Source organism: Diadema antillarum, unplaced genomic scaffold, assembly GCF_040938485.1.
Source record: "Diadema antillarum isolate AM-2024a unplaced genomic scaffold, OU_Dant_1.0 seq00001241_RagTag, whole genome shotgun sequence".
Classification (NCBI taxonomy): domain Eukaryota; kingdom Metazoa; phylum Echinodermata; class Echinoidea; order Diadematoida; family Diadematidae; genus Diadema; species Diadema antillarum.
This window is the reverse complement of record NW_027272028.1, coordinates 363,071-388,040: the sequence shown is the minus strand read 5'-3', so window position 1 is coordinate 388,040 and position 24,970 is coordinate 363,071. Positions and strand designations below refer to the sequence as shown.

General features: G+C 36.1%; 1 protein-coding gene across 1 annotated transcript in view; it reads left to right on the top strand.

Moving 5' to 3' along the window:
• Nucleotides 1–8,392: 8,392 nt before the first annotated feature.
• LOC139745217 (potassium voltage-gated channel protein Shal-like) overlaps nucleotides 8,393–24,970 on the top strand; it is a 126,647-nt gene continuing 110,069 nt past the window's right edge. The window contains exon 1 of the mRNA XM_071655621.1: nucleotides 8,393–9,939. Coding sequence (XP_071511722.1) covers nucleotides 8,849–9,939 — 1,091 coding nt within the window. The 5' untranslated portion in view covers nucleotides 8,393–8,848. The remainder of the gene's footprint in view (nucleotides 9,940–24,970) is intronic.

The following is a 24,970-nucleotide window of genomic DNA, read 5'->3' as shown; positions in this document are numbered from 1 at the left end:
TGGGTGATGTCTGCATTTGCTTTTATACTTGTCTTTCTCCAGTTCCATTCATTTTCTTATTTCTTTTGCAAGAGTTGCTTCAACCATGGTGTAAGGAGGTAATGTGTTTTATAGTCAGTGCAAGTACATGTACCAATGTGAAACAGGAAAAATCTAAAGAATCCCAGATGCAAAGAGTCAATTGTAGACTTTCTTTTGATTACTGCTCATTAACATCTGCCAGTTACAGGAAGATGCTGTTTTCCAGTCAGTTCTTGATATTGAGATGCCGGTAGATGAGAGATGAACTTCTCACCCAAATTTCTCAGCTGGTGCACTTGTGAATTGTGTGTAGGGATTCTCAGTCTGGTAGTGGAATGGGGAAATAGGACCATACATTTTACCGTTATATTACACGCAAATCTGGGCATTACATATTTGCTGCAAACTGCATCTTGCTGTGTGTTACGTAACAGCATGTGCAACTACGTGCAGGAACCATAATGCGGCAAGTATGGTGATGTTGAAAAGGAACAAACTTCAGTATTATTGATATATTTTCTCGGCTCATCAACATACAGATAGGCAGTCAGGATATATGCTTCTGAAACCAGTTTGGAGTCATGCCATAAATTTTCTACAAAATGATATCATTCTCTTGTGATACACACTATGTGACAATATGCAGTGTAGATACACTGACGTTTAATAAGCTCTGCCAACATTCAGTCTGTTAGACTGCGTATATGAAAATGTGAACTTTAGAGATATATGTACACAGGGTTCCAACTTGGTTGTTGTTTCATTTTTCTGAAATATAGCCATCAGAGTAGTACTAGATGAAGCAGCCTCACCATCATTTCATGTCTTTTTCCATGTCGCTGTTTGATATAGTGGTTATGTGTCCAGTGACAGTAAGTTCTTGCCGTAGATGTAAGTTTTACTTTAGTGAGAGTATTTGCCAGTGTCATCTGGACCTCGTACTGAAGAAAAACCTTTTTGGTTATTTATTCATTTGGGGATGTTGCTCATGTGCAGCATTTAAAGGAATATCTTCATAAATGCTGAGGGAATGATGTTCCTCCAAATACTCATGGTTGAACTAATCGCATGAAAAAAGTTCTTTCAAGAATGCAAGCCAAAGCCAGCAGTGGATAAATTCTTTTTCAATATTTCCTCAGCTCAGTTTATTCATATATCAGAGTATATCACTATCAAAATGATGACAGAACTTTTTGACAGCAGATCAGCCACACCCTGAACATAGCACTGACAAAGACCAGGGGCTTGTTCATACATCACTCAGAAAGGTACTCGTGGGTGATCTCATCTCAGAAGTTCCCCAATTTGGGTTGCAACATCCAGGCAGTGATCACAAATGTAAGCTACTAAAAAAATAAAAAATAAGTAAATGAATAAATGAATAAAATCACCTGAAACTGGCATTTAATGAACTTTCCAAAGCTCAACATCACTTTGCAATTATCAGCCACACATTTTGTAAATTTTAACAGTATTGTACACTGCAGTTGTATTGCACACGTTTTGTGTGATCCAATAGATATTTGCATGTCCAACAATTGATACATAGTGATATCCCGCTAATATCATAAGGGAGGTTAAGGTTCCACCTCCCTGGTATTATATAATCGAGGTGTAGCTGGTAAGAGGAATAATCTGTGATACACATGCTGTGTTTGTGTGTCAGTGATATTGTGTGCAAGCAGGAACTTGTGAATTTGCCATACATCAGATATTTAGAACTTCCAAAGTGGGCTCGCGCTTACAGTTCCTCATGATGTTTTGAAATCAAGGAGTTTGGTACACTAGCGCTACCACCGTTTTTCGGCTGCAAGCAGAGCAATCTCTTCGTGAGATGTCATATTTATTTCTTTGTTTGATGACCTGAATGTGTATTGGTAACTACAATGTATGTGATCAATCGTACTAGAAAGAAGCAGTACCCAATGTATTTAAACTTTGTTATATATAAAAAAAAAGAAAAAAATGCAGAGGTTATTGTTTAGGGTATCTAAAGAGAATATTGGCTCTATTTTATGTTACAAGACTTGGTGGGTGATTGATAAATCATGACAGAAAGAATATGGTAATAAATATGCTAATCATATATGGTTTCTATGTATGCATCTTATTGAGAAAATGTAGCACTCCTCATATCTGTAGCATTAAACCAATGATCACAAACCCATCAAATTATGTATCCATGTGTTTGTTTATACTTGAGTGTTTGTGTGTCGGTGTGTGCCTGTTTGCATGTGATTCATTTTTTTTTAAATGAAAGTATGTTTTGGTATGCATGGGGTATGCATGATGTTACTCTTTCTTGTGAACTCACTGTTGCATATTTTTTTTTTTTTTGCCCATCGTGTGATGATTTATATTCGTATGCAAAACACACACACACACACACACACACACTCTCTCTCTCTCTCTCTCTCTCCCTCTCTCTCTCTCTCTCCCTCTCTCTCTCTCTCTCTCTCTGTCTCTATCACACACACTTTTCTTCAAATAATATGTATTCACTTCCATTCAAATAATACAAGAAACACCAATTCACTTTGGTATTGCTGTACAACATAACAGAATAATTCCTATATGAAATACGCATTTTCATTTTTCAATATATTAAGTAAAACAGTACAGCAATTACCAAAGAAAAAAAGGGAACATATTATATCTAAAATAAAACCTATCCCCATAACAATCAAGCTAACCTAATTACCCTGTAACCATAATTATACTACTCTAAACTCACAAAAAACCACCCCGCCGTAACATTATTATCTATCCTTCCCTTCCAACCCCTAACCATAACAATTTTACTACCCATTTTACTACCTTAACACCACCACTCATTAAAAAAAAACTCAGTTGTAACTGATTGACAAATTGCCCTATATTGACATTGAAAAACTCAGTTACCAATATAAACACACACACACACACACACACACACACACACACAACAAAACCCAGTCACAATCCCAAATGATACACTGTACCTTACAATATCCATACATAAACTACCTTTTCAGAGGAAATATCAGGTATTACTATTGTTATGATTAAAATAAAAAAGAGGAAAACAGTAATAATGTCGGGGATGGGGGGATGAAACTAATTGTCTGTAACATTTAAGCCACTCCATTTCAATAAATGCAAACCCAATTTATTTTGTTTACTAGGGATTTTCTTTTCTTCCTCATAATATATCTTAAAAATATGTTCTTCAATTCTGCTAATGACGGTATTCTTAATCGTAACCTTGCCTTATATCACATAAATTTGGTTATCCCCCCTTCCATGGCCCCGATTATGGAGAGGTAGTATTAAGGTTACATTTTAAGTTTGTAATTGAACCAGGTACTTAACCCACTTGATACTGAATTCTGAAATCCCCATAGACTAAATACACAGGCCACCAGAGTCTCATTTCATATAAAGTTGATACGATAGCAACTCTGGAATGGCAATTGTCATGGTAACGACAAGAATCCAGATTTCTGATTGGCTGTTGCTATTGGAAGTTGTCATTCCAGCAAGAGTTGCTATCCTAACATATTTTATGAAATGGGGCCTAGGTTTTCATAGGGAGTTGATCAAGTTGACTAGACATTATTTCAAGCTCTTTTAAAGCACTGACAAGAAGCAGATCAATTTGATTGTACCACAATTAGCTGAGAGGAGTAGGGTTGCTTTTGAATTAATCAAGATGTTAAGTTAAAGGACAAGTTCACCTTCATAAACATGAGGATTGAGAGAATGCAACAATATTAGTAGAACACATCAGTGAAAGTTTGAGGAAAATTGGACAATCGATGCAAAAGTTATGAATTTTTAAAATTTTTGTGTTGGAACCGCTGGATGAGGAGACTACTACAGCTTGTGAGTCATATGCGTACAACGGTATAAAGAAAATGTAAAAGAAAATTCAACATATTTTCACTTTTTTTCGCATAATAAAAGAGCTCTTGACTTGCCTCTTTCTAAAGGCAGGGGGAATAATATTGCCCATAACATTTGTCGGTAACGAGTCAGGGGAATGTGTACTTTTTTCAAAAGATGGAATTTTGTGAAATTCTCTTTATATTTTCCTTATATTGTTGTACGCAAGTTATTCATACACTGCAGTAGTCTTCTCATCCAGCGGTGGCTGCACAAAAATTTTAAAAATTCATAACTTTTGAACGGATTGTCCGATTTTCCTCAAACTTTCAACGATGTGTTTTACTAATATTGCTACATTCTCTCAATCCTTATGTTTATAAAGGTGAACTTGTCCTTTAATGAAAGTTTTCTAACAGCTAACACTAAAAACGAAGAAAATAATTAAAATGTAAGATGACTTTAATAACATCTTCAAAAATATTTCTTGTTATATAATAAGTGCAGAATCATTGAATATATTTTATTTTTCTCTATTTTGATGATGGCTTTACTGAAAAAAAAAATGGAAATGGCATTTTTCTATTTTTGCAATCAAATTCCTGATGAAAATATGCATGTATTACTTCTTTAAATATAAAGTGTTTCTTTGTGTATGTTCGTGTGTGCATACACTTCACTGATATTGTACACTATTTAGTACTTGTTAATCCATACACTCTTAATAGATAATTCTTGCTCTCCAGTTCTCGAGTTCTCCAGTCACTCTCGACCGGTTGCAACTTTTCAGTATAGCGCCCTCTGTAATACACCTTCCATGAAAAGACAAGCCACGAGGTCTCCTCCTTCGGGTACTGTATGTACTATGCGATATAGTAATCCTGAACTCTCATTGTTGTCGTTGTTGTTTTTGCTTTCTTTCTGTTGCAGAAATACAAAATCAGATTGATTAAATCTACACGAAGTGAAATTGTCACTGTGAATTCGTTACACTCAAGCAAGACTTTATTTAACAAAGCAACAACAACCAGGAGAGAATTAAATGTATTTTCAATAATAGCACAGTGGTTCCTCGTCTTCAATCTCAAATAATAATAGTAGTGTGCGGGTAAATTGGTTGGATAGTCAATATAAAGAGCATTTGGTATCACTATTAATGTTCTTATTATTAGTGGCATTATCATTTTATTATATTTAAAATCAATTATTGTTATTACTATTAGTAGTAGTAGTTGAAGTAGTATAGTAGTAGTAGTAATTATTATTATTATTATTATTATTATTACTATTATCATAATCATTATTATTGCCACTTATCACCGTTGTTATCATTATTATTATCATCATCATGCTTACTATTCATATTGTCATTATTATTATTTGTTGTTGTTGTTGCTATAATCATTTCCGCTTCAATGAATTCCCTTTGATTTCAATGTGTTGCCCAGAGATAGGAGATATTAACCAGTCTAGACAGTGATGTTAAATACAAGTTTACCTTTTCTCAACAATCTAACCCTTAACATAACAGTCTTTTTTTATCCCCCTTTTCACTGCGATTGCAATAAAAGAAATTAAATAAAAAGCGCCAAACTGATGCTGAACAACGATGGTGGCCAGGCCCATTATGCATCACAAGATTCACTTGCCAAATAATCTCTTCATTGATATAGCGCCAACTTTTATTCTTATTGCGTTAACGAAGACAGTGATGATTATCATTATTACCATGGTAATTCAAACTACATGGCAAGAGATAGACAATATCTCCTGTGTTGAGTCTATTTGGCGACCAAACAAGCATAAAGACTGGATAAAAGACTGAAATGTCAGTGATTTATTACCAAATGGTGATCCTACAGAAGAAAAACGGGGAAATTCACGACAAACGATCTCTGCACAGACGCATTTCGTGCAGACGAGAGAGTAGAGAGGAAGGGAAAGATACCTTATCGTCTCACGTGTTGGTTGCACGAGGGATGTGTCACTGCGTGCCGTTAGATGCATGCACGTCCAATGCCATCAGTTACATCTAATTCATCTCAGCTCGCTTGCTTTTCCGCATCTGAGAGGTGGAAATGAGATAAAAACGCGCGCGCTAGGTGACGTTGCGAAGTGGCGCCATTTGTGGATGTGTTTGCATGTGTGTGTGTGTGTGGGGGGGGGGGGGCAGGGGTGTGTGGTCGTGTGCTCTAGCTGGACAGTTCATCGAGGCCAGATTTAGCTTATGCTATGCTTCCACGATGATCAGCATCAAAAAACATCGAAAGCATTACTGACTCTCACCCCCCCCCCCCCCAGTTCCCCTCACCACCTTCCTTTATAGAAAGAGAGTCCGATAATGGAGTGTCCGCCCGCGATCCATCGTCAGCGCACGATCAATATCGCTAGAGTAGAAAAAGAACCACCGGCCTTTCCATCTTCACTTTTAGATAAACAGTGGTGACATTGCAGTGATTTGTGAAGCACTATCAGGAGTGAGCTTAACGAGTTATTGAACATGTTGGAAAGGAAATGTTTTTTCCCCTTTATTTCATTGAAAAGATTTTTTTTTTCTAAGAGAGGAAATAGGTAAGAATGATACAAGGAGAAGGAAAACACAACGGAGAAGAGAAAGAGAAACTGGGCAAACAACAAGAACAAAGAGAAGAAAGCTGGAGAAGATAGTCAAGGCCTGGAAGTGATTTGAATTAAAGTAAGAATAACGTCACAAGAAATTGACAAACAGAAATATAGTGTAGGGTTCACTATATGTGAAAATCATTAACAACAACAACAACAACAACAATAACATCAACAACACAAGAATGCACGGCGAAATGATTAGGATCAAAAGCGTAACATTTAACTGAAATGATTTCTTTTTTTTTTGTTTGAAAATAGCCGTTAAACTAATGTCAATTATTTGTTTCCGTATTTCTCTTATCACGTCCGCTGTGTTCGTGTGTTGAATTTGAGCATTTTTGTGCAGATTTCGTCGTAACATCTACTAAGTCTCAAATTAATACTTCAAATCTGGAGTTTATACTGATGTGTACAGTCTAAACAGTAAATTATTAATGATTCCCCCTTTTTTTTGGATAAGGCATACTAACAGACAGAAGCAGACAACCAGACTCAAACAGAAATTATGTCATGATATGAATTGAAAGAAAGGGAAAGAAACAACAAAATTTACTAAAAAATAAAAACTGCAATTTTAACCAAAAAAAAAAGACAAAGAAAGTAAAAAAAAAGTATACTTTACCACCTAGGATTTGAGAAAATGATTTGAGTTGCCATGTCTTACTAAAAGAATACATATGACACATATCTAGCGATAAAAAAATGTCTCTATAGGTGTGATTTTAAAAAAAAACCCGATCTATGATTGGAATGTTAAACTGAGAAGTTAAATTAAGAAAGATAAATCGACTCCCATTAGAAATAGATTTGTATGTCTTGACGTCCGCATTACATTATTATGCAAGGAAATTGAAACGAGATTGAATATCGTAATGGATAATTTACATTGGAAACATTTTATTCATTTCATAAGCATAAACATAAACATTCATTTATAGGCCTATGTTTATGTACCTCAGAATTTCTAAACAAGCAAAAAATAGACGTCATTTTATTTCCGACTTTTTTTCTGTGAACAAACGACACGAATGTTCTGTAATATTTCATTTTGTTAAACTTGGCAATGACGTAGAAGCCCCTATCTTGTTCATTTCGATCGTTGTAAGTATGGAAATCCCTCCTTTCTTTTAGTGTATCAATATAACTGTGTGTGTGTGTGTGTGTGTGTGTGTGTGTATTTAAATTATTTAATCCTCCTCCAAGGACCGTGACCGTGAATGACCTAGAAAAAGGCAAATGAAACCCTTAAACGCGGCGTTCACTTTTAGCATATCATAAACTTGCTGCACATGATTGCTAGAATGGTTTCTTTTTCTTCGATTCCTTTTTTTTATTATTACATGTATAAGCATTATCATTATTACATTTTAAATCATGCCTAACCCTGGCCCTGTCTGTGGCTGATAACAACTGTGGGATAAAAACAAAGACAGGAAAACAGTCTTAAAAGGGAGGCGTTATCCTACAATCAACGTCGATCGTGTCGTATCCGTAAGCATTACTGGGATATCGCCTCGCTTATTGCCTGTGTCGGATAAGCGTTTACGGAAAGAGCATGCAAATGAGCGATCTGTATTTGCATATCCATTGCCTACAACGCCATACTTACTGAAGCGATACAAGTCACAAAATAGCATATTTTCAATGGAAAGCTCTCAAACTGTCATGATTGTAAGGCTAGGAGATGTTGTTATTGTAATAAGCACTAATTTGTTAGCTTTTAAGTGAAATCTAATCATGTTGTGAAATTTATCCGCTGCTGATAGCAGTCTGTGGCGAGCCGTTTTCGTCAGAGATCCTGATCACAGCTGCAATTCTCCCAACCGCATTATGGTTAACTGCCGTAACGTTTCATGCGGCGAATTACATGGAAGCCAGCGAAGCACCACTTTCTACGTGAGCATACTCAGTTGTAGCCTGTGAACTGGCTGTCTGGTAGTGGATGGCGTCTTGAACCTGCAATTCGGCGCAAGGGGACGTACCACAAGTTATACATTCTTAAATATTTGGGCTTTATTCGGAATTAACAAGCGTGCGATTCGGCTACATTCTTTGCGAGGACGGTAAATGAGATATATCAAATGACCCGATGTTGCATTTTCGTCTCGTGAATGGCGGCATTTGCCTGCCCCATTGGGGAATGTCGTCTGGTGTTTACACGGGAAGGTTGGCCCGGTACAGCTGTGGTATTCCATGCTCGAAGAGAGCAGATGTTGAAATCAACCGGCAAGATCGCTGCAATATGCTTTTGCCGAGCTTGAGGGCAAAGAGAGCTGGTTTCGATGGTAGTGCAAGCTATTTTCTGAGGTGATCATATTTCGAACTGAGACTGACAAAAATGGCTGCTGCGTGGTTGCCATTTGCTCGGGCGGCGGCTATCGGGTGGGTGCCGGTGGCTCCCAATCCGATGCCCGTCCTCCCGGAGCGGCGCAATGAACACTTCGGACGTGTGTGCATTAACATCAGTGGGAGAAAGTTTGAGACATGGAGACATATGCTAGACAAGTACCCTGATACGCTGCTTGGTAGTAGCGAGAAAGAGTATTTCTATGATGAAGAGACAAAGCAGTATTTCTTTGACAGGGACCCAGACCTGTTTCGCCATATCTTGACTTTCTATCGTACGGGTACGATGCACTTTCCCAGGGAGGAGTGTATCGCAGCGTTCGATGATGAGCTGGCATTTTTCGGGCTGATGCCTGAGATTATTGGTGACTGTTGCTATGAAGATTATCGTGACAAGAAGCGGGACAATGCAGAACGACTCATGGATGAGAGAATCTCGGAGATGGGAGACAACACCCCCCTGAACACTTTCCGAGAGAAAATGTGGAGAGGGTTTGAAAACCCCCACACGGGTACTGCAGCAACTGTTTTCTACTATGTGACAGGTTTCTTCATTGCCGTGTCTGTGTTAGCAAATATTGTAGAAACTGTGCCATGCTCTGCACTACCTGGTACTGTAACTGTTCTAGCTTGCGGTGATCGCTACAAAACAGCCTTCTTTTGCCTAGACACAGCTTGTGTCATGATATTCACGGTTGAGTATCTACTCAGACTATACGCAGCTCCGAATAGATGTAAATTTGTTCGTAGTGTTATGTCCATCATAGATGTAGTGGCCATCCTACCCTACTACATCGGTCTATTCTTCAAAGACGACAGCCTCAGTGGCATGTTTGTCACTCTCCGAGTATTCCGTGTCTTCAGAATTTTCAAGTTCTCGCGACATTCGCAAGGATTACGCATATTGGGATACACCCTAAAGAGTTGTGCTAGTGAATTAGGATTCCTCCTCTTCTCAATGTCCATGGCGATCATAATTTTCGCTACTATCATGTTCTATGCGGAAAAGTATACGCCAAACACAAAGTTCTACTGCATTCCTGCAGCTTTCTGGTACACTATCGTCACTATGACCACATTGGGGTGAGTATAGTCAGAGTGAGCCTCATAAATTCTTGAATACATACAATTATTATTATACACAGACAGAGTAACACCCATGAATGCATATTTGAATTTACATTTAAATATACCAATCTATCCAAATTGCATGCGCATCAAATGCAAAATATATACTACATTCAATATACACATGCACCATTATAAGCATAGATGCATATATGTACACTTTATACACTGTATGTGTATACAGTGTATATATAGGCTACATACACACAGAGACACACACACATACAGTTATACTGTACTTATACACATGTGTATGTAGACACATTGGTATCAGCATTATTTGTAGACACTCTGCAGTCAAAGCCCAAAATAGTCTGTGTTTTTTTCTTTAATTACCTACAGAGCATGTGTAACCTTTTCAGCTGTGTAATACAATCTATATATTTTCTGTTCTTCTCCTGTAAAAGTGACCACAATTGTTGCCCGGTTGCAGAGGGAATTTTGTAGAAGACATTGACTTCAATGATTTTAAAGATAATACTTTGTAAAGATGATACTTATGTACAACATGATGAATGTACAGTATTAATATTGATAAAGGTGCCCAAAAGATGATAGAAAGCAATATCTCTGTATCTTGTTTAACATATGAAAATAAGCAAGTACATGTAACTACATGTATGTACAGTATATGTACATGATCTGACAAACCTTAAATACATTTAAATACGTTTTAATCCACCTGTATGGACTTTGTTATAATCCAATATGTTCTAATTTTGTGGATTTTTTTTTCAGTGTTGCATAATGTGTTGCACAAATGTTTCATCTTCTGAAATGAAATATAGCTATACTGTAAGATTTAAAAATAGAAGTTTTGTACAAACAGAAGCCAACACGTAAATCATCAAGCGATGAATAATTACATTTGTAAATGCTTTCAAATAATAAAGAGAAAAACAATAGAATGCACAATATATATATATTTTGGCAGGTTTTGATAGTGTTCCACTGTGATACATTTTGACCAAGGCTATCATTATTTGTTGCAGCATATAAAATGCTAGAAGTGTTCATTGGCAAAATAAATATAACAAAAAAAAACAACAACAACAAAAAAGTGCTGACTCTCTAGTGCCTTTACTTTGCAGTTGTAACCAAACATTAAACAAAATAAGCTACTAATAAACAAACTTCAGAACACAGTATACATGTAGTTAGATTTCAGAGATTTCCATTTTTCTTATTTCTGCCCTTTGTCAATATCAAGAATCTTAAATTTGTGCATTTTTAAAGAAATGTACTGTACTAAGCAAAATGCAGCAGTTTTACATTGTATATAGAATTTATTGTCAAGGACATTATCTAGAGGTATTATTTTAAAAGGAATATTTCAATCCATGGTTTCAACTTGTTCCTGAAAAGGTATACAAAGCAATTAAAGGTCCAGTTTACCTTTGGGAGCAGTGATTAAAAAAAAATTCAAGATATCACATTTAATGCATACACGCTATATGTGTAGGTCTGTTGTATCACAAAACATCCTACCATATAAGAATTTTGCAATGAAATCTAAAATATAAGGAGATATCACTATTTTTTCTCAATAAACCATAACTGTAGACAGTTTTGCCTGGAAACATTTTTATTATAACTATTGTTCACATGTTGTGTATTTAACAATACTTAGCATCGATGTTATGGATTCAAATTTTTACAGTGGTTGTTTCTATCCCTAACTCACATTTTAGAACTATTTTAAAACACTAATGCCGGGTTTTGTTTCATCTGCAAATAGTAAATTATGCCTTTAATATAACAGCTTTAGAATTGATTACTATTTCAAGAGATTATTACAAAATGATTATTTAGAATGGATTCTAGCAAACATTTTTCCTGAATTAAGGTAACAATAGAATGAAAGCTTTTGATGATAGAGAATCATAAAAGGTATTCATAATGAAAATAAAAAGTCTCAAGATGATGTGTTTCATATGTCAAAAACAGTACAAATATCTGCAAAAGTGTTACAGAAAAATGATGTACAACTCAACAGTGTGAGACCCTGACTTGTATCCTATTTAATGACCCTTAAAATATCTTTCAAGACTGAGAGTTTACTTGCAAACAAATAGAGTGACTCGCCTCTTACTGTGCAAGCTCTATCAACAATGCCCCGCCATATTGGATTTATAGATTTTCTGATGACTTTCGAACACAAGCTCATTAAAAATTCATGACTAGCATGTAAATACTACCGTTACTCCCTACACGCTTTCTGTGGTGCTGACATGCAAGCCCAAATCAATTGTGCATGCTTAATGGAATCGACAGTTAACGTAGGTGTATCACTTCAGCCATACCCTGAAAAGTTTGTACAAAATCAATGCTTTATTGCAGGCATGACAGAGATTAATAATGCTTGTATGATGATGTAGTGTGGAGAGCATACTGTATAACTCACCAGGAAAAGGTTACTCCAAGTTAAGGTCTTTTAATGCTTGTGGACTTCTTTTTCTTTTTCTTTCAACATCCTAAATGGTGGAATATGAGGTTTTGTGAATGTTAACAATGTTAATATCCAGTTTGTTTTACTGGGAATCAGGAGAAATAAGAAATATGTATATATATATATATATATATATATATGAGAATTTATTTTCTTGCTTTGATGACTTTTCTAGATAAAGAACAGACAATTATAGAATCTTTACTGCTGAATAGTCTGAAGAAAAAATGTCATATTATAATCTTCATGATCTTAAATACCATTACCATCAGCTTTTTTTTTGGTTTTTCATTATTGACAGGAACAATGTGTATTAACATCAAATTATTTTAAAAAGATATACATGTATGTTATCAACAATTATCTAAACCTGCTCTTTGTGCTGATATTAACAACTAACAATTGAATTGTGCTCACAAGCAATGCAGTGTCCATTTCATACTTCATGCCTAAATTCCTATATAGTCTTGTGTGTGTGCATTTATATTTCAAGAATGATACATACCCGTACCCTGCTTTTTGCGTGTACTATTTGGAATAGTGGTTTAAGTAAATTTGATAATGTTTGATAATTTGTTAAGATCATTGAAGATTGAGTAAACAAATCACAAGGGGTTTCTGAACTGCATACAATAGCATCAGAATTTTCTGGTGGCTGCAAGTGAAGGAAATATCAGCAGAAAGTTAAGATTGTTGAAGAGAAATCTCAATCATAATAATGGTTACATTCTTTTGAATTTTATACAACTGTAACTTTACTTCCAAGTAGGCCATTGTGTATTGACAAAGCAGGTGCCTTGTGATATAATGTCGCTGGGGCGACAAGACCCGGTATCTACAAAATGTCAAATGTTCAGGAGAGCCAAAAAACATGGCAGCCAAAGCACTGTAGCAAATGGGACAGCCGTTCCTTTGACGTGCCATGATGGCTTCATTTTGGGGGTAAGACAACTAGGATTTGGACAGGACATCACTTAACCGATTATTTGACCATAAATGCAAAAAAGTAATTTTCACCAAAATTGCAGATACAAGGTCTTGTCACCCCAACGACGATAAACTGCTATACAAAGATAGCCTTCCCTCCAAAAAGAATAGACATCTAGGATGACTCAAAGTGTAAACAGAGGGATTCATCACGTTCCTTTGTATCTTATTTTTACATCTTGTTTAGAAATCCAAAATAATCCAGAACAGTCTGAAAAAGTGATTTTGCACATTGTTCTTCTTTATGTCTGATAAATCATGGCATGCAGTACAAGAAAGAGGGCATGCTGTGAAGAATGTGCATCTTCTATGCTGCAGGACAGAATGTTTTATGCACGATATCTATTTTTCACTGCAATAATAAATGTGCATATTGTGTCTGTATTAATCGAGAAATGTGAAATGAAGAATCTGAAATGAATAAACATTTCTCATTTCAGTGACCTGTTAGGTACAGTACTTGAGATTCATCCCCACCCATAGTTTTAATTTAATCTGATATTCATTTGTTATATATTTTAAATGTTTGTGGTGGATAAAGAAAACAAGGAAAGGAGGTAGGTGTAAATCATCAAGCCAAGGAAGCAAAGATCTACATACATACTGTATGTTCCCTAAGCTTTGGTCAGACATGTGAAGGAAATGTCAGACAATTTATAAATGATAGGGATAGAGTGCATATTATTTTGATTTAATTTACTGTCATGTTCAAATTTATAACAAGTTAGTACTTGTGAAACAGGAGGTTTAAAGAAAGTTGAATAAACAAGACTTAACAGACCAAATTTTCACTATCGTAGTAAACTCTATCATATCAGCCTACATGGTGATATGATTTTTGCCAGATGCTAATTGATCAAGATACATATAGATGCTACATCCTGCAGCATCTTATCTATGTTTTGTATACTGTAATTGGTATGCATACAATTGCAGTCAGAGTTATAAATGGTAATATAAATTTATGATGATTACATGATAAGAGTGTATTATTCATATATGCATCAACTGAGCAGATTATACAAGTATGGGTCCTATACTATTTTATGTGCTGAAGACAACATCCTCATGCTTTAGTTTATTTCTTTTTAATGCTGGTCTGGACATGCATTTTTGTAAGCCACTGATCCTCAGTGAGAATAGCCAAACCCAGCATACATGTAGCAAACAGGTTTTTCTGTCCTTTGATGTAGCTAGGTCCAAATTGTTTTTGTTCCACCTAATTGAATTGATTCATTAACACTACTTTAATATAATTTTGGATTGGACACTGGGCAACTCTGCCTGGTCAGACCAGCCAAATTTAGTATATGCCTGGAAGCTCAGTGTACATTGTACAAATGAACATATGCATAGTACACTTTTATATATGTATGTCTCCTAATTGACATGAACTTCAAACAGGATAAAAATATCTCACAGTCTGAAGTGTTGCTTTAGACCGTCTATTTAGAGAAGCGGGGACCCCAGGTTAGACCAATGATAAGTGTGGCATCGCAGATTTCGATTCAAAATGTAATCTCATTAGATGCATTGTAAGGTCCACCAGGAAATGTCATCACGGAGTTCAAGATCACGGTGGCATAAGTCTGTGGCTCTAGCTCTGCATGCTTGCAATGGCTCAACTCCGACAATGGTGGCAGCATAGACTCACCTCAGCTGTAGTGACTGCATCTGCAAAACAATACAGCTGTGAAACTTGTAGGCTTGTACATTTGTACCTTTAAAATGGCCGTAGGCCCTATGCAAACGCACTGATAAGCAGTTTTGTTTTAATTTTTGTTGTTTGCTCTTTTGATGAGGACCTTGATGAAAAACAGCTCATGCTGATCAAGCAATCCTGAACAAATACAAGTGTATGTTTCAATAAAATAAAATAATAATTTTTTTTTGCCCAGCAAAGGTGCTTTAGAGTAAAGAAAATATTGTAATGAGATGTCATTCTCTAAGATATACAGAATTTAAATAGCAAAGATATGGCAAGAAAATGCTTCAGTAAATATTAAAAGTTCAAGAGCTAACCATCGTGTGCATTCCTCAGTCTTAAAATCCAAAATATATGACCATGCTCTTTTATACTTTTGGATGTTATACAGTAATGTTACAATCCATCTGCTACACATATGTATGCAATCACACACCGCTAGCCAGTCAGCAGAATTCCTCCAGGCATTACCGTCCTCGCAGCCCTCACAATGCAAAAGATTGCAGCTCGATCATCCTCCGCAATATTCCCTAACACCCCCTTTCCGTAGCCTCTCGTCAGTATGCATAGAGTTTTTTCCCCCTTACAGCATGTACCGTAGCTTGTACAATGTACATCACATCTTGATGGGAGTGCTCGAGTGTTGTCGGTCTCGGATAGGGCATCTCTCCTACATGTATTCTGAGACTAGGCTTCCCCCCATCCTTCCTTATTTCACCCATACACGGGAGTAAATATGATAAGTTAATATAACTATAATTGGGTAATGAACAGGGGTGATCCCCTGCCGTGGCAGCTGATGTCATACATTTATTCCACAATGTGGATGCCTTCCCCTGTAGTCTATGTCACAATGCTTATACACCACAGATTTCCCTGCAGGCACACACTTTGAATGTCGATATCTACATAAGATAGTGAAGAATTCTCAAATTCCTTGTATTTCTATAGATTCTTTTGTTTTGCATGATGATTAAAATACAAAAAATCTGTATGTGTTCATTCATGTAGACATAATAATGTACAGTGTGTATAAAAATATTTAGAGAGTGCATAATTTCAGTGTGTGAATTTGTTTTCCTCAAAGAAAATCTGTCCACATATCTACTACTCTTATTTTGAATTTGTTGAGTTGATAAGGAAAGAAAATGCTTGTTTGTTTGTTTGTTTATTTTATTTATTCACGGTTAAAAACACATACAGAGTGTGCCCGCATTCAGCTAATAGCTGTTTTTCAGCGAGGCCGTGATATACATTAAAACAATAGATAAAAACAATGAAATACAATTAAACAAAACATAAACAAGATTGAACACATTTACAGTATTGAAAGGAAGAAAAATACAAGGAAAAAAAACCAAGAAAAAGAAACCGTAGTAACCATGTAGTGACATAAGAGGACATAGGTTAATATTCAATATCTACATGATGAAAGAAGAGAGCCGATATTTTCAATTTTACAGATCTCTTTACCAAAAAATTTCAAATCTGTTATAAGTCTGAGATTGTTGGGCAATGTATTAAAAAGCTTTGATGCATGATATAATGGGCTAAGTTGAAGAAAATTTGTGTGAGGTCTTGGAAGAGCAATTTGTGAGTTAGCATGACGAAGGGCATAGCCAACATCACTATTGAATTCGATCAATGAAGATAAAACAGGTGGGCCGAGATTATGAAGTAAGTTAAACAGATTAACCAAAGCCTGTTTGACCCAGTATTCTTTCAGCTGATCAATCTTGAGGGTTTCAAAGAGAGCTTCAGTGTGAAATCTACTATTCACTCCAAGTACAGATCTTAAACATCTATTTTGTAAAGTCTGCAGCTGTTTTAACCGAGTTTGTCGACCATTCATCCAAATAGTGCTGCAGTAAGTGAAGTGAGGCTGGATTAAGGTTTTGTAAAGTATCAACGCTATCTTTTCATCAGTGAACTGTCTTATTCGCTTTAAAGCAAAATACATCTTCAAAACCTTTTTCTTCACATTGTTAATTTGTGGAATCCATGAGAGATTACAATCCAGCAAGACCCCAAGATATTTGCATTCCATGACTCTAAATAATTTTTTGTTATTTAGACGAATATCAACATTACAGAAACGACTCAAGTTTGACTTTGAACCGATTAACATAAACTGACATTTGTCAACATTGAGCAGCAATTCATTATTTGAAAACCATGTCATAGCGGATTTCAGATCCTCATTGATTACTTTCTCTAAAGTTTTTGGATCTTTAGCAGCAAAGTACATACAAGTGTCATCTGCATACAGAGAAAGGGAACATTTTTTTACTGACTTACATAAATCATTCAAAGTGATAATGAACAGCAATGGCCCAAGGATACTTCCTTGGGGCACCCCGCTTGTTACTTGTCTGCTCTGTGACATGGTACCGTTAACTGAAGTGCATTGTTCCCTATCATGAAAATAATCCTGAAACCAGCATAGTGAATTCTGATCAAAGCCATAGTATCGTAGTTTTTTCAGCAAAATCTCAAATGATATCAGATCAAACGCTTTTTCTAAGTCCAGCGTTACAATACCAACTACTTTCCTATTGTCTAAATTTCTACAGACATCTTCAGTGAGAGATAACAGTGCAGTCAAAGTGGAATGTTTTGGACGGAATCCATGTTGGTTATGGCATAATAGGTCATTCTCAGAGAGGTAGTCATACACTTGATTAAACACAAGTTTTTCTAACACTTTAGATAGGACAGGTAAGACCGATATTGGTCTGTAGTTGCAGGGATTTGCTCTATCGCCACTTTTGTGCACCTACTTTCACACACACACACACACACACACACACACACACACACACACCTAGAGTGAATGCTCACATGTATAATTTCTCTCCAATACAGCTTTTTAAAGAGTGAAGGGTACATGCACAAATTTGTACATTACAACATGTATTGGATGGTCACAGGCATTTATGGCATGCACGTGCATTGATCACGTCACATGTTGTGAAATGCAGGCATATATTTTGCTGGTAGTATTGTTTTTCTCTCAGATGCTTCAAGTGGATGTTTGCATATCCCTGAAATATGATTTTGACACCAAGGGTATAGAATATAAAAGACATGTCACATGTAACCATATCACTTACTTACAGTGGTGAGCAAATGTTGTTCTTTCTTACCACTAGGCCTATATTTTTCTTCTTTCAATGTTTAATGACTAAAGTCAAACAAAATCAGTTACAGGAATTGTGACATATAGAAGATTACACAAAGCAACAATATTAATGTAATGTATTTGAACGTTAATGTCAATATGCCTATATATGTATTTTATATTCTTCTGCCTTTTTTGTGTACTGTCAAATCAACATACAGTGATGTGATATAAAACAATTTTGTAATGACATGCATTTATTGTCCATTTCTGCCATGGAAGCATGTCCAGTGGAGATGATTTGAGACCCAACCCAAAGGTATCATGCACCTACTTTCACACACACACACACACACACACACACACACACACACACACCTAGAGTGAATGCTCACATGTATAATTTCGAGACTCATCTTTTTAAACATACAGTACATGTACAATGTGTACATTTAGAAACTGTATAAAACAGCAATATTTGAGTTATCAAGAGTACATGTAAGTGCCATTGATTGAATATTGCTAGTATTTTACCTGTAACAATTTCTTTACATTCTATGTGCATTAATTATTTAGATATACGATATGTATAATGTTAAATTGTATATTACTCTGCTTCTTTTGCTCTAATGCTTTCAATTGGAAAGTACCATATTATACTCATAGAAAAAGTACATGTAGAAAAAGCCTTGGTTATCACATAGACAGCATGTTACATTATGTTCATACAAAGAAAATGATACAAGTGACTGCCATTACAGCAAAGTCCTCCGGACTGGCAGTTTGCTTTCATTATATCAAAATTTTGTTATAGCCAAACAGTATAGAGTGTATCTGAAGATGTACATTGTATACAATGTATATCTGATACCTGACAATTTTGAGACCTGAATATTTACTTCATTATAACGAGGATTTCAGTACAACATATTATAACCATGTTTGTTATAAAGGGAGTGCACAGTACCACTTTTCATCCAATGACTGTTCTGAGTAGTAGTTTAAATGTGAATCTCCATGTTAAATTTCTTGATATGGCTTTACACCATTGAGGTGACTGAGAGAAAGGGACATATGAATAAAATGTGGAGAAAGAAAATGCATATTCAAGTGGCAGCCTTAATTTCAAAAGAAGGACAGATGAATGAATTATGGAGAAAGAAAATTCATGTAAAGACAATATTCAAATTCTGATAGCCTTTCAAAAGAAGAACATGAAAATTCTATTAGAGATACAATTGTAGATCTATTTCTTGCCACACATTTAGTGACAAGAACACAAACTGGCTGTCTGTCCAATAAACTAGTGAGTAATAACATTTTGGCTAAGATACACATGTGTAGGCCTACATTTTGATGTAAACTTGTTGATATTTGTATTTAATGTACATGTACACGTACAATGTACGTGCATAAGCAAGTTAACCTTTGCAGTGCACCTCCAAGTAAATGTTCCATTTCTTCTATCCTTGTAGCCTACTTTTCCATTTCAACCTCTCTGCCAAGGAGCATCATAGAACAAATGTTGATGTATTTTTACTCTCTTGGCTTGCTTACAGAAAGCACTGGGCTATTTGTGTTACAAACACATACATTTACTCTGATAGGCAGTTGTTGAAATTGTATGCATTTGCAGTGTTATACTGATTGTAGATTTAGCAAACACTCATCAGGCCCTTACCCAAGCTGATTTTTGCTCAGCATAAGGTCAGGATAGACAGCTTTTTGTCATTGATTTGTGCTAGTGAAGTACAACTATTTGCCCGTCCTATTTGCAAACCCTATAAGACTGTTTACATTAGTGCTAAAGCACACTTGGTGTAAAGAAGTGATAGTGGCTGGTAAATTGTCCTTTTGTGACTCCAACATTATGCTTTGTAGCACAGTATGAATTCAAGTGGAATTCCTTTGAGTTAATCATATAAATATAATTTTTTTTTGAAGCTGTTCACAGAGGTTCCTCATTGTAGACTATGAGCAAACTCCAGATCTCATCACATATTGTGAACTGTTTCAAAGAACTGTCATGTGATTTCTATGTAAATTCATTTCAAAGTACCAGTTCTAAGTCTGAATATAGGAACACATTTCTAAATGCATGCTTTGTGAGGCAACAGTGAGCCAGCATGCCTGATTGTAAATGTGCTGTGAGTCTGAATGAAGAGTAGATGCTTATGGCTGATGAAAATTGTTATGTAAAAAAATGGAAAAAAAAATAAACACACACACACACACACACACACACACCAAGCCAAACCAAACCAAACCAAACAAACAAGCAAACAAAACTTTTAATCCGAACACATACATCTTGTACATGTACCAGTACTGTAGATCAGTTTTATGGGACTATAATCAGACAGGATTGCTTACATTGATAGGCTTGACAAGTCATACACTCTACAGCTGTACCTTTAATGTACAGTATCCGTCACAATAAAGTTTCACTTCTAACGTTAGCTAACGGAGATTATCGTTAGCTAACGTTAGCTAACGGAGCCGCCGGGAAGTCAGCTAACGTTAGCTATCGATAACTAACGTTAGCTGACTAACGTTAGCTATCGATAGCTAACGTTAGCTATCGATATCAACTAACGTTTGCTCATAATGTAGGAGTAGTGAGGGCTAACGTTAGACGGAGAATTTCGTCTGTTCGGAGTTTTATTTTACTGTTCAGTGTTACGGTCCTCCTCCGAGCTCCGGAGATCGAGACACACGGAAGGCCGACATAATTTACAACGCTGCGTAGCGGGATGCACCACTGTCCCTACACTGACTATACGGACGTGATAGATCGGCAAAATTAATCTTATTACATTGTATGTATTATCTCATAAACACATCGGCAATCACGCTCACCGACTGTTCGAAAAAGCGAAGATTTGGGTGTAGTTTTCATGGAAAACACAGCTACCAGCTCGCGCTCGTCGACACTGTTTGCAAACTCACGATGCATACAGATACAGTACAATAAATCGTACACTCAACGATCTATCTTGACAGTGAAATGTTCATAATGTATAACGTGTTGAGTGCAGGAAATCCCCTTCCCACATACTTCCACCTACCTGTACCAAGTACTAGCTCTACCAACAGCATGTGTGTGTCGTGTAGTCACGCGCACGTGCGGCGCTTCTGAACTAGTAACTGATTACGGGCGAATCGGTTTCCGTGCTAGAGCATCCCACCTGTTGTACAATGTATTTAGCCTTCAGTTTGTATCATTATGTAATTTGGAGGGGGTTCCGTGAAGCCAGACGTACCAGTGATGCCCACGGAAAATATCCCCAACGATAATAATACTGATACAATGTCAATGTATTTCGGTAGCCCAGCGACCTCCGTGATATAAAGTAGCGTTCCGTGTACTGAAAAACATTATCAACGTTTGTATATGACTAATTTTTTCCCATAATCTGTTATTGATTCCATATTCAAAACAATTTCACAACAAATCAAATCACATGTATTACAAAATCCACGATTTAGCATGACATAATTATAATGAAATCAAACCAAGCTGTACTTTCAGCAGAAACAGTACATTCGTAAAGAATGTACAATGCACCAGAGAAAGAAAACATCATACACTGCTTACTTACTTTCGTTAAAATCAAATCGAACTGTACTTTCAGCATGACAGTACAATGTTAGGCCTAATGTTAGAACTAATGTGAGGCCTAACCGATACTTGGGGTGAAAAGCGGCGGTTCGCCGGGCAGACCGATCGAGTGTATCGCCATTTTATTAGGTGATCCGAGTATTTATTTTTTTTTTTTTTGGACATTTCCCTGTCTTTTTTTTATTTCGATGTCGTTTCCGATCTTCATTGTGAGATCGGCAAGTATTTATGTTTAGCTAAGGCATTTTTTCTCTCTCTCTCTGCTGAGAAGATATCGAAGCGTGGATGAGCGTCGGTCCCGTAATTTTGAAATGAATTCTATACCTCTCAATGTGCACCAACACTTTATTTTTTTCTCTCTTTACGATCGCCAAGCTATTAAAAGTGTTTATACTGAGTATTTACAGGACATTATTTGCAGGTTTTCCGAAGAAATATAATTATAACAGTATGACATTTATTTATGCGCGCGGGTACCGGGTGTAACTTGACAGTAAACGTGCCTAGCATGTTCAATACGCTGTTAATCTTGCAGTTTATTTATATGCTACGGTAGAATGACTGAATATTATAAAGACTCACTTTTAATTGCAAATAGTTATGTTTATACCTATACCGAGAAAAAAAAAACTTTCATTTTCCTTTTTCTATTAAACAGTAAACGGCATGTATGAAATACAAAAACCAAATCAGCTAACGTTAGAGAGACAAAACTACATGTCTACCGGGTAGCCAGCGAGTTTTTCTCTGTGTAGGCCGAATTCAGTGGGTTTTATTCTGCAATTGCATTCGCTACGAGGTTTTGGTATCAGACATTAAAGTAGAAAAATAACAAAATTCAAATGTTGATAGTTGTAAAATATTTCATTATGCATGCTACATGCAATTGACACGCTTCATCGTGCTTGAGACTGGAGAATACGGTTGTGTTGCCATTATTTTCGATTCTATAAGTTCCGTGCACATCGCGTTCGATACGCGGATGAAGTGCAAAGATTGTGAACATTGGTCTTAGATTGATATTTGTACTTACTTATAACTCCACACGTTCAAACCTTCATCGACATAATGATTCATTATAGCATCACTTTAATTTCATTTTGTCTTCTTCTCTTAAACTCAGTTAATGGCAATGCCATGTAAGAAAAGCAAAAACTAACGTTAGCTAACGTTAGCTAACGTTAGCTAACGTTATTCTCTACTCTCAGGCAGTTCTGCACTAACGTTAGCAAACGTTAATTTTGATACTGAAGCATGTCAATTCGTTCTAGAGCATATACATAATGAAATATTCTTACAAGTATCAACATTCGCATTTTGCGATTTTGTCTACTTCTATGCATGATACCAAAACATTTTGAAGCAAATGTAATTGCAGAATACAGACCATTGATACCAAAGAGAAAATTCGCTGGGTATCCGGTAGAGACGTGCAGTTCTGGTCCCACTAATCTAACGTTAGCTAACTAACGTTAGCCATTGTGGTTTTTGTTTTTCATACATGCAATTAACTATGTTTAAGAGAAAAGACAAAATGAAATTAAAGGGATCGTAATGTTCTCTTAATGAACGTTTGAACGTGAGTAATTTATATTTGTGTACAAAATTAATATAAGACCAAAGTTCACAATCTCTACGCTTCATCTTCGTGTCCAACACGATATTCACGGAACCTCGCAAAAATTATGGCAACTCAATCCGTATTCTCTACTCTCAAGCACTAACGTTAGCTAATGTTAACGTTATACTGAATCGTGCCAACTTGTTCTATGAGAGCACGCAAAATGAAATATTTTTACAAGTACCAAAATTGGCATTTTGCGATTTTTGTTTACTTTTATGCATGCTGTTATAGAACAAGTTGACACGCATCAGTATTAACATTAGCTAACGTTAGTGCTTGAGAGTAGAGAGTATACGAGGTGAGTTGCCATTATTTTTGCGAGGTTCCATGAATATCGTGTTGGACACGAAAATGAAGCGTAAAGATTGTGAACTTTGGTCTTATATTAACACATAATCAGCATCCCTTTTAATTTCATATTGCCTTTTCTCCTAAACATAGAAAAACGTATGATAAACAAAAACCACAATAGCTAACGTTATAGCAATAAACGTTAGATTAGTGAGACAGAACTGCATGCACGTCTACCGGGTACCCAGCGAATTTTCTCTGTGTTATCAATGGTCTGTATTCTGTAACTACATTCGCTTCACAAGATTTTGGTATCATGCATAAAAGTAGACAAAACAAGATTTCGTGAATATCGTGTTGAATACGAGATGAAGCGTAAAGATTGTGAACTTTGGTCTGATTTTTGTATGCACATGTAACCAACACACGTTTAGCATCACTTTAATTTCCTTTGACCTTTTATAGTTAATGGCATGTATAAAAAAAACAACAAAATTAGCTAACGTTAGCTAACGTTAAAGAGACAGAACTGCATTGTCTGTACCGGGTATACAGCGAGTCTTGTTGTTATATTGGTTTTATTCTGCAATTACATTCGCTTTACGAGGTTTTGGTTTAAGGCATAAAAGTAGACAAAATCGCAAAATGCCAACGATGATACTTGTAAAAATCATTTTGTTACTGTGCATGCTCAGAAGAAGTTGACACGCTTCAATGTTATAGGGATATGACATGAGAGAATACGGGGTCTGTTGCCGTTATAATTTTTGCGAGGTCTCGTGAATACGCTGTATCATGCTGGTTACGAAGATGAAGAGTAAACATTGTGGTTTTTTGGTCTGGAGTATACCATATAAAAAAAAAACAACTTAGACACGTTCAAAAGTTCATTCACACTAACAGAATTATATATTAGCATCACTTTCATTTCATTACGCCTTTTTTTTTTTCTTAAGCATAATGACATGTATGGAAAACAAAAACCACAATAGATAACGTTTGTAGCTAACGTTAAAGTAGAGAGACAGAACTGAGTGTCTGTCCCGGTTACAGGTTGTTTCGGCAAATTTAAAAGAAGGTTAATAAGGACATGCTTACCGAAACGTTGAGATAGAGAAGGTTCTATTCAGGACCAATCTCCTATCCACGAAAGAATTCAAGGCGTCCCTTGAAACCATCCGCCTGTA